This window comes from Eriocheir sinensis, chromosome 8 (genome assembly GCF_024679095.1).
Source record: "Eriocheir sinensis breed Jianghai 21 chromosome 8, ASM2467909v1, whole genome shotgun sequence".
Classification (NCBI taxonomy): Eukaryota; Metazoa; Arthropoda; class Malacostraca; order Decapoda; family Varunidae; genus Eriocheir; species Eriocheir sinensis.
The window spans coordinates 1,305,760-1,317,440 of NC_066516.1; the positions used below are offsets into that span (position 1 = coordinate 1,305,760).

An 11,681-nucleotide genomic window follows, 5' to 3' on the forward strand; every position below is an offset into this window, starting at 1 on the left:
GATTTCAGCGAAGGGAGAGTGGGTCAAGATGTGCTCCACTTTAGAGTTCAAATAGTCAAAGAATTTTACAAAATTAGAAAAGTTAGGTGAGAGATAAACAGCACAGATGTATTTAGTAATAGAATGACAATGAAGTTTTAGCCAGATGGTGGAAAATTCTGAAGAGTCAAGGTCGTGGGCACGAGAACAACAGAGCACGTTGAGCACGTAGACGCAACATACAGCTTTGGATTGAAATTTAGGATAGAGATAGTAGGAGGGAACAAAGTAGAGATTGCTGTCAGTAGTCTCACAAACCTGTGTTTCGGTGAGGAAAAGAAGGTGTGGTTTAGAGGAGGAGAGATGGTGTTCTACAGAATGAAAATTAGAACGAAGACCGCGAATGTTGCAGAAATTGATAAGAAAGAGGTTCGAGGAGTTATCAAGACACCTCTCAAGTCGGCAGCCAGAAGGGATATCCTCCCTGGGGGAATTTGTGGTCCCCCCCCAGGCGGGGACTCCGAGGCTCTGTTATGGTACGCCATTTTGAATTTTGAATTTTGGGAAAAGGTGTTTATGTTGTGTGAATGTATAGCTTGGTGTGGATAGAGAGAGGATCTGTCTTTAGAGAGCATGCTGTACTCTCTGGTGTTGATGAGACAATAGGGAAACGGACATGGTGAGGTGAGGACATGGGAAGGGTCTTTGGAAGGCTTCAGCACCCTCCTCGCTTCCCATATATACCTCACCAGGAGTGGCTTGCGCCCGTTCGGTAGGTGTCTTCCCACCTACTCCTACATGAAACTAATTTCATATATATTACCCGCATAGTCTGTTGCCAAGTCTGGCTATACGGGCATGTGGCGCGCAACCCAGAAGCCGACCATGCTCAATGGGTTTGTTTATGTAAGAGTCAATCCTGAGTGGGGAATTGATTGATTGATTGATTGGATAATTTAAAAACTGGTGCCGCAACAGCCAGGGTCATATGGCGCCGAAAACACATACATAAAGGGAGATGTGTCTCTCCCCGGGACATGAGGTACTACTCTTTATGGAGAAGGCTGGCCTTCTCCATCTGCTATAGTAGTTTTATTATACCTGCCAGTAGTTTTATTGGTTAATATTTTATTTCACTCTACCTGAGTGAGGAAAGTCAAGGGGATGCTCACAGAGCTCGTGTATTGAACAAGTCAAAAGATCCAACCAGGTAATACTTAGAATGAGAAGGGAATCTGCATGGAAACTCGCCTGGAGGAACCCATGCGTTTGACGTCGTAGGGTGGGCGAGGCGATGTGCTCCCCGGCGCATCATCTCATCTCATTGATTCATTGATTGAATTTAGGAATAGGGGGAATGGCATTCTGACATATGGTGAAAAGGGCGAATTGCGCAAATAAGAAAATAAAAAATAAAAGCTGGTTTAGGTGAAAAAAGGAGGCGGGGCAGTCTACAGTTGCGGCGCCGAATTCTGAGGGCAACCTGTCATCACATGGCGTGTCTGATTCCGTGGATAATATATGATAGCCTACACATAAGAAAGAGTCGTCAGCATCAATACCATGCAGGCAACAATAGCAAATACCGTCAATTATAGTTGATTTTGAGTTCACAGTACCCAGCGCATGCAACTCACCTCGTTGTCGTAGCCCTCCCTCAGGTTGTAGGTCAGGTCGTGCTTGATGTCGTTGGCAAACTCCTGTTGATACTCGAGGTACAGCTTAAGTACTTCCATGAGGCCCGGGATGAAGATGGACTTGAGATCGCAGTACGTGAGCGCTTTGACATCACATGATGACTTTACCACTGTGTCGAGTCCATTTCTGAGGTGCATGTCCACGTCGGTGCCCACCAAGTCTCCTTTACCTGCGGCACACACAAATGTATTAGGTGGTGGGGTAACATGAACGGCTGGATTACAGAGGGACTAGCCATGGCATCATAAGCAGCACTTATTTGTAACGCAACTCAGTCGGCTCTATATGTAACTTTAAGGGTTATTTCGACCTTCCTAGCCTCACGCAAGAATACAATCATTTTTTTACGGGGCAGGGAGTTGTCACAACTACAATGCCTGTGCATATAGCCTACGAGCAGTGGTGTGCAGCGGTAACCGAAAAGTTAGCTTCGCTAACTGGTAATCCAGTAACTAAAAAGTTAGCTTCGCTTACGCTAAGCCGCTAAACTGATACGGAAATTAGTGGAAGCTAACGCTAACCGCTAACTTTTTTATATATGGATTTAGCCTCAGTTTAGTTTTTTGGCTCTAGCACCCTTAAAAACAGACCTAGTGACCTGAAATTTCAATATGTTAAAGCTTAGACCATCTGGGTTTTCCTCTTGATATGTGACTTCAAGTTGTAAAGGCTCGCCGTCTGTCCGTTAATGACGGTCTCCTTGGGGTGGCACATGACGCACCGGAAGTGCAAGACATTGGCATTCGTCATATCTCTTGATGTAAGGACAAAGTACTTCTCCAGGTGGGGCCACGGGTTCTGGAACTTCTAGGACTCCTGGCCGTCAGCCTGAGTGTCCTCCGCCTCACCCACAGCTGCTTCCGGCTCCCTACAAGGTCAGCATCCTCAGGCGGAACAAAAACGTCCTCACTCAGGTCACCTTCCATGACGTCGATAGCGATAAACAAGGCGACAATAATTGATGAACGCGACTACACGGTGACAACATAAGAACATAAGAGCGTAAGGAGTCTGTAAGAGGCCGGTTGGCCTATACAAGGCAGCTGTCGCAGCTGAACTAAACAAAGAAACCAACAAGCAACAACAAGAAAGGAAGAGAAAGAAGCCTCCAGTTTTTCCTAAATCCGTATATTTTACTCAAGATTTCCCGCAAATTCACACATTTATCACTTTTGACCATATCTGACACTTTTATTTTTATTATCTGAAGTTTATTTTTTGTCACGTGGAAAATATCGAATTCTTGTTATTAAATTCCGAGTCCATAGAGTTAGAAATGCAACATGCATTACCCTAAAATACCAAAAAAGTTTCCTTATAACTGTCCAATTACCCTACTTTAAGGCGTGATTTACCCAAAAAGTGTAAGCCCTGAAATTATTGCGCCATGTGACTCAAATGGTGCTGCGTTTGCCCACAACTGACTAGACCAAACCTGGATGAATTTTTTAGTGGACTTGAGTTAGCGGAGGATGAACTACACTTAGCGGAAGCTAATTGATTCGCTAACTGTTTCCGAAGTTAGCGAAAACGCTAAGCAGGTAACGATAATATAGCTTCGTTAATTATCGGTTAGCGGATTAGCGGAACAGTGCCCACCACTGCCTACGAGTAATGTTGCTTTGTGGCGGTGAGATGAAAGGCATAAATGCAAATGTGATTTAATTTATCTTTTTGCGGCACTTGAAAGTAATTGAAGTTCCACTGTACTCTCGACACAAAATTCATCCATAGGAGTGCATGGGTATAACTGTTCGGATCCCTTTTCACTTCGTCGAATCGAATAAAAAAAAAAAATGTTCACAGAAATTTGGAGAAGAATTTGTTCGAATTCTTTAGTATAAATGTGCGCTTGGCATCATTTATATTTAAAATAAATGAATGATACAAACTGAAGAATAAGTGTATGTTCAAACATCTAGATATGGTACTAAAGTTTTACGATGTTCAGTTGATTCTAATTATCAATAGATTGCCGCATCATTTCAATGTGATCATGGGTGTTTTTAATGCTAAAATTGTGAAAGAAAGCCACTGGTGACATCACAATGGAGTATCATGGCATATATTCACAAAATGGAATAGGAATACCCAAACAAACCTTGCTGATAAATTATTCCCTGAAAGCAATGAATGCATACTTAGACAAAAAGGACGGGCAAATCTCTTTCTTGGATAAAAAATGTAATCGACTATATTCTGAAAAACCAGTGGAACGTAATAAAAACTGTATGCTAATAGTGTATTGCCCGAATTTCTCTTCGCCATATCCCCACACGACCAATACGTGTAACGAAACACACGAGCAATATGGGAAGGTTTTGTCGGCGCCGGGGATCGAACCCGAGACCAGCGAGATGGGAGAGCCACTCCTTAACCAGTCGGCCAAAGAGGTATAGTACCCCACGTGCCCCTGCCGCCACTGCCCGCGTCAACATCATCCGTTTGTTTATGGTTATCTGCTGAACAGCTGCTTATAGTAATATTTTTTTATTACCTGTTTCATATTCATATTACTTGATTTATGTAGAAAGCATTCATTAGTTAATATTTATCACGGTATTAAATGCTTATAAACATCTGAAGTTGAAAACAAAAGGGCTGAGACTTTGTGGTGAGCCTCAACATTAAAGCGAGATTTTAATGACTATCTGTAAGTTTACATAAATTTCAGTACAATTAGTACGGATATCTGATGAATGATGCTGTTTTTAGTATTTCATGCTGCTTTCAGGTAAAAGAAATACTTTATTAGGTAAATCGTGTGTAAAATTGCTGTTTCTTGTGGGGTCTAGAGGCTTTTGTGGGGCTCACCAAACATTTGCGGAAAGTCACTATTCGCGGGGGTCCTTGTCCCCTAACCCCGTGAATTTCGGGCAGGGTATGTAGTACGGTACTGTACGGAAATATCTTTCGTAGTTCATACCGTACCGTAATTCCGTACCGCACCTGAAAATTATTTAGTTCAGTACTAGTACGATAAATTATTATCGTACCGTAACTTCGTACTTATTTCCGTGCCTAAAAAGAATACACACAATGTTCACACACATGTACAGACAGACATGTGCACACACATATATACATACTGCTGTACACACGCATATACTTGCACAATTAAATGTACACACATAATGTACACAAACATGTACACACCTAAGTACACACACACATGTAGCCTACACACAAAGATGTACATACATGTACACACAGGTAGTCTGCACATAAACATGTAGGCACATATGTAAAAAAAAATGTGATTCATTTTAATCCAACCTTGTGATCAAGTGGCACACACACACACACACACACACACACACACACACACACACACCACCGCTTCGGTGGCTCAATCGGTAGAGCGCTGCGCTGCGAGGCTTAACGGCCAAACAGGCGGCGGTTCGAGCACCACTCAGGCCGGATTCTTTCGGTTGACAAGGAGTGGTTACTGTTCCCCCTTGAGCAAGGGGGATGGGGTGTGTGGCGCGTGAGGTCCTGGCAGTACCCAGAGATCGACGATAATGAGCTCTTGCCCTCGTCGGGAGGGTACCTGCTGGCGAAAGCGAGTCCAGCTCGTGATCAGGCCGTGGTGAATTACACACATGTACACACACTGTACACACAATGTACGTAAAGACATACACGCACATGTATACATACGGGTGCATACATTATACACAATGAAAACACATACACGCACATTGCACACATGTATACACACATGTACACACATACATGTACATATACACACAATGTACACACACACACACACACACACACACACACACACACACACACACACACAATGTATATACATTCATGCACACACATATGTACACACATGTAGACACAGGTATACACATATGTATACACACATGTACACACAACTACACACACACATGTACACACATAAGTGTGCAAACACATATGCAAACATACACACACATGTACACGCATACTCTGTTACTTTGTGACCACATGGATCTGCTCAGGGTCTAAACAACTCATCAGCAGATTGCAACCTCACCAGCACGTACTGATAAAGTGAACTTCTGAGATGACTTGATTGAGGAGGTGGAGCTTTGTTGGCTACAGAGGTCTTTGAAAAACTATTTCAAGCGTGGGTGGTATGCCGCCGTCGAATGTCTGTAATTATGAATGTCGTGGGCCGTGGCTGGTACTCGCCCCACCTCACTTAGCCTATTGGCCTGAGGGGATAATCCTAAGCTCGGGTCCATAGGCTAGCACATGGGCTGTGAATCCCGCCCGGCTATTGAGGTCACACCCCAGCGTTCATGTAGCCAGAATTCTGGCTCATTGACCTTCCTCTGAACTGAGGTGAGATAACGACCTCGTCCTTTTTCCCCCTTAACAGTTCGATTGGGTACGGAAAATATACGATATCAGTACGAAAAGAATAATCGTACTTTCGTACAGTACCGTACTTGAAGAAATATATCAAACTATATCATCGCACCGTACTTATAGCCCTAAAATATCCGTACCGTACCGTAATTTCGTACCGAACCGAATCGAACTACATGCCCTGATAACAGGGGACAGGTATATATAAATCATTGAAAAAATAAGTGGCGAGCATCATGGATTAGGGACCAGAAAAAAGGTTGGAGATATTTCAATGATGATTAGGAGCAAGAAAGGGACTTGGGTAGGTCGTATTATGTGAGTAACAGATAACAGATGAAAAACCATCGTAACAGAAAGGCAACTGAGAAACTAAAATTCATGACAGAGAATCACACGGAGAGATAAATTTAAAGTATTTTCTAGAGCATGTTTGAGTACACTAGCATCAGACAGGGGAGGCGGTGGCTGAGTGGTTAGCGTGCCGATCCCGTGTTCCGCAGCGTTCTGCATTACAAGGGTTCGAATCCGTCACTGTCACCTGGGATTTCTCAGTCACCGCCAAGTGGCATAAGACTACCCACATGCTGTCCTGAAGATCATCTGTCAATCCGGACTCTAGAGGAACTGTTCAAGGGAAATCAAGAATGAGCTGCGGGGGGCAGCGTGAGCCAAGAATAGATAAAACATAATAATATAAACATTTGCCTGCGCGGACGGGGTGTGACCATCAGGCCCCTCAAGAAAGCCTACCGGCGCTATAGGTTAAGACGTAAAAAAAAATAAATAAATAAATAAATAAATAAAAAAAAAAACAAAAAAAAAAAAACAGGGGAGGTTTAAGACTTTGGGAACGGCATTAGTTTTGCAGTGGACTTTAAAATGTCTGAAAGTGATAATAATGATAAGTGGTTGGGGGTTTGTGGTTGCAATGGTGGTGTTGCTGTAGGTGTTGGTGATGTGTTGGTGTAGGTGGCGGTGGTGGTTATGATGACAGTGATGTTGATGTTGGTGATGATGGCAGCGGTGGAGGTAGTGGGCTGTGTAGGACTGTAGGTGATGAGGGCTGCAACAAGACAACGTCAACAATTCGCCATCACTAGATTAAGGTTACCTAGGATGGCAACAACCATGTCATCCATCACCACCTCCATGGAGCCGTTGCAAAGGTAGAAGATGTAGTGTAGCACGTCCCCGCGGTGCAGCAGATACTCCCCCGGCGCGCAGAAGTTGTTTCTGATGTGGAGGCTAAGTAGCTTGAGGCACCCCTGCGACGCCGTCTCAAAGATGGGTAGTGACAGGATCTCGCGGTGGATGTGTAACGAGATGTCTCCGCGTAGCTCCTCTGGGAACTCCTTCAAAGTCTGGGGTCAAAGTCAAGGTGAAGGTCAAACTTTGGTTAAGAGTCAGGAATCCATGCTTCGGGATGATCAACTTGAATATTTCACAAATTCAATGAAATCTAATTATCATAAGTTGAAGAAACTTGATTTGATCTTCCCTACAGCATGAATTGCTAACTAATAATTTACACTTCAAGTTAATGGTGTAATAAAAATTATAAAAATGTATATTTATTTTCAGGGAGTAGGTTGGTGATCTTGCAAAAAGCCAAAAACTGGCATATGCCACTCTTGGCGAGGTATATACGGTAGGCGAAGGGCTGGTGCAGGCCTATCTAAGTCCTCCCTTTCCATTTTACAGTTGTCTCAATTAACACCAGATAGTAATTTAGCAAGCTCTTGCTATCCACACCAAACTTCAAACACGCGACACGCCATTTCCTCAGAAAAATTCAAAATATATAATGACAAAGAATATAAACCCGCCTCTCAGTCCCCATCTGGGAAGGGGACCAGAATGTCCCAAGGTTGGATCCCACTTTCTGGCAACAACCAAAAGAAATGTCCTCATAGCTCTTCAAATTTCCCTTCATTAATTTATACAACTTTCGCGGTCTTCGCTCTAATTTCCATTGCGTGAAACACTATCTTTAATCCTCTAAATCTCACTTACTCTTCCAAATCGAAATACAGGTTTTAAGGCTACTGTCTGTTTTCTGCTCTCTCGTACTATCATCTCTCTTCTAAATTTCATCTAAGTTAGATGCCGTCTATGAACGCAACGATTTACTAGCTCTCGAGCCTATGATCTAGATTCTTCAGAATTTTCCATCATCGGACAAAGAGTAACTAACATTCTATTACAAAATAATGCCTCTGGTAATTATTTTACATAACTATCAAATTTTTATACAGTATCAGGACCCTGGGTATCCGGAAACCCCAAGTATCCGGCAAAAATCTGGCCTGCCAAAAATAAAAACCCGAGAAAAAAATCTGACCGGGGTAAGATTTGAAGTATCCTCGCTGAGCGGTTCGCCGGCAGACCAGCTGATACGCTTATTGCCACCCTCCCTCTCTCTTTTACTCCCCTTTTTTTGTGGTGCTTTTCAGGGCACCAAGGCATTTGTATTCTAATAACAATTAGATCGGAAAATTAGAATATATGGAGGGCCTTGTAACCTCCTTTAGTCTTCCCATTTTATCAAAACACTTCAGGAGTGGCTGGCGGGATTAACGGCTACGACACATCATCACCGTCTCTCTCTCTCTCTCTCTCTCTCTCTCTCTCTCTCTCTCTCTCTCTCTCTCTCTCTCTCTCTCTCTCTCATATTGTTAACTATCAACTACTGCTATGTAAGTTTTCAATACTCTGTGCATTTAATTATATGATGAGACTATATAATTCAACGAAAGATTCGTTTTCTGAAGACATACCAAAATGTCAATATACATCCTTATAAGTTGTGGCAGAGAGAGAGAGAGAGAGAGAGAGAGAGAGAGAGAGAGAGAGAGAGAGAGAGAGAGAGAGAGAGAGAGAGAGAGAGAGAGGATTTGGGGATTGCAAAGAGTAAGGGAATCAGCTGATTGGAGGCAGTGTGCTGTACCCAGCGTCAGACAGAGCTACCACTGGGCCCTGGTGCCGCAAGTAATTCCGGGCCCCAAAAGCCCCAAATACACTGCCAAATTTTGGCCACGAACTTGTCGCCGAGTCAGTTCGTGAAAAAATTCGGCGACCAGTTCGCCGACATGACCAAGATTCTTACAGTTCGTGACCATTCGGCGACTCGTCGGCGAATGCTCAAGACAATTCGGGGACAATTCGGAGACATGTCGCCGACTATTCGGCGTCCATGTCGCCGAGTTCAAAATCTGAAATTTTAACGTTTTTTTTGTCGCGGAATAATTGGAGACAAGTCTCCGAATTGTCTTCGTATATCCCCGAAGTGTCGGCGACAAGTCGAGGACAATTTTCCGACAGTGCCAATATTTCTGACAGCTGATCATCTGATGCCCATATGGCAAGTAGTAACAAATGTACGGAAGTGGGGGTTGCCTCTGCGGGGGGGACTGGAAGTGGGGGTTGGGGGGGTCAGCGGGGGGGTTACGGAAGAGGGGGTATCTGGAACCCCCTCCCTATCCCCACCCATCTCTTTTTTTTCCCCCCTCTCGGACTAGCGTACGGAAGCGAGAGGGTGACGGGAGTAGGGGTGCCCAGCAGGGAGGGGGGAGGGGGGTGACGGAAGAAGGGGTACTTGAAGGGTTAAGATAAGATCTTGGGCCCTCGAATGACCACGAGATTATAATCACGGAAAAGGTTAAGGACATTAGGTTAATGACCAGGCTGGAATATGAATTTACTCTCTAATGCAAGTCCGAAAATAAAATAAAAAATCGACATTGAACGTAAGACTCGATAAATTATTTAAGTTTTTGCTGGATGTATTGTATCATTATCTTCTTATTTCTCATTTCTCAACTTGTTTCTTCTTATTTCTTTCCTCAACTTATATATATATTTTTTTACTCCGGTTATTTGGTGCCATCTAACCCTAAACACTGCAGCACCAAGTCTTTTTTTTCTGATTTTACATTAATTAATGTCTTATTCTCATTTCTTAACTTTTTTCTTCTTATTTCTTTTCTCAACTTGCATTTCTTTATGTTTTCTGCCTGCTCTTCGATGTCATATGACCTTAGACGTTGCCGCATCGAGTTTACCTTTTTCCGTGAAAAAGGGATCATGTGTGTGTGTGTGTGTGTGTGTGTGTGTGTGTGTGTGTGTGTGTGTGTGTGTGTGTGTGTTCCATTCCCCTCTGATTCTTGAGAAATCTGCGGCTAGCTCGAAATTTTGTGGGCCATCTTTTTTAGCCGATTATATGCTCCGAAGCGGAATTTAGTGAGGATTCTTATGGTATCTTCAAATTCCTCATACGTCTATTAGTTCCCGAGTTACACCGAGAAAACTAAATTTTTTTCTCTCGTCAGAGTGGCCTAACAAATAAAAATCACTCAAAGCTCCTCATCTACGTTCCTTAGATAGATTGCCATATGTTACTATTAAGAAACTTATCCCAACAACTGCAAATTTGACGCACTTTCATCGAAAACTTAATTTTTAATAATTTTTTATTTACTTTTATGGCGCGTTTCGCGTCATCGTCCGCCAGAACCTTTTACCCTTGATGACACGAAATGCGTCATCGTGCGCGAGAGGGTTAAATAAGTCAGATTTATTTCAAATTCACTGTCTGGGCAGACAAATATTCGGAAAAAAACCAGTATATATATATATATATATATATATATATATATATATATATATATATATATATATATATATATATATATATATATATATATATATTAGAAAAATCTACCACCGGTATCGTCAATCGGTATCGGTAGATCGGTAGATTTTTCAGAAATCTACCGATCGGTATAGATTCGGTATCGGTAGATTAAAACTCTATAATTATATAATAAAAATGCTTTTAAAGGCCCATAACACACTTTTAAGTTATTTCTCTCTTATTTCGGTTAACTTAAGAATAGAAGTAAATTAGAGTCTTTTAATACCTTTTTAAGTTCAAAATACATAACTTATTTAATAAATGAATTTCTCCTCAAAAAAAACATCAAATGAAAAAAAGTTAAATTTAAACAAACTAGACAATACAGCATTATTTATTAACTTTCACAAAATAAATTTCTTCCCAACACAAAAAAAATTACAACTGAAGCAGTCAGTCTTGAGCCTCCTACTCCAGGTCGGTGTCGGCCCTTCTTGAGGTCCTCCTTGAGGAATGTCTTGAACTGCTCGCTGTTGCCCTTCAACATCACCAACTGCTCAAAGTTGTCGGCAGTCAGGAGGACCTCTTGGGGCGGAGGATGTTGCCGGCGGTGCTGAACAACCTCTCAGCGGAACTGGGCAGGAGGTGTTGTATTTGACAAACAAAAGGAGACGCTGCCTCCACACCTCACCTCCCCACGCTGCCTCACACGTGACACTGGCTTACGTGACTAGCCTCACTCTGCCGCGTCCCTCTTACAGGGTTCACACCCACACGGGCCCTGCGGCCCCGCCGCGCCACATACAAAACACCACTCAACACACAGCATATCCTAACCTCTGGTTCGTAACAATATGATTAAATAGTTCACTGACTTGATCAAAACTTTTAATGTAAAATAAAGTTTAAAAAGGAAAATCACTTGAAAAAAAGCACAAAACGATTAAGTGCTGCCGCGGCGGGTGGACTTAAAAACACTGCCACTTAAAACACTAGGCGATGA

General features: G+C 42.7%; 1 protein-coding gene across 1 annotated transcript in view; it reads right to left on the reverse strand.

Annotated features, from left to right (window-relative positions):
* Nucleotides 1-11,225, reverse strand: part of LOC126995328 (uncharacterized) — a 63,690-nt gene extending 52,465 nt beyond the window's left edge. Inside the window, exons 1-3 of the mRNA XM_050854807.1 lie at nucleotides 11,151-11,225; nucleotides 7,157-7,406; nucleotides 1,617-1,846 (exon numbers count right to left, since the gene is read on the reverse strand). Coding sequence (XP_050710764.1) covers nucleotides 1,617-1,846; nucleotides 7,157-7,406; nucleotides 11,151-11,225 — 555 coding nt within the window. The remainder of the gene's footprint in view (nucleotides 1-1,616; nucleotides 1,847-7,156; nucleotides 7,407-11,150) is intronic.
* Between the last annotated feature and the right edge of the window lie 456 nt (nucleotides 11,226-11,681).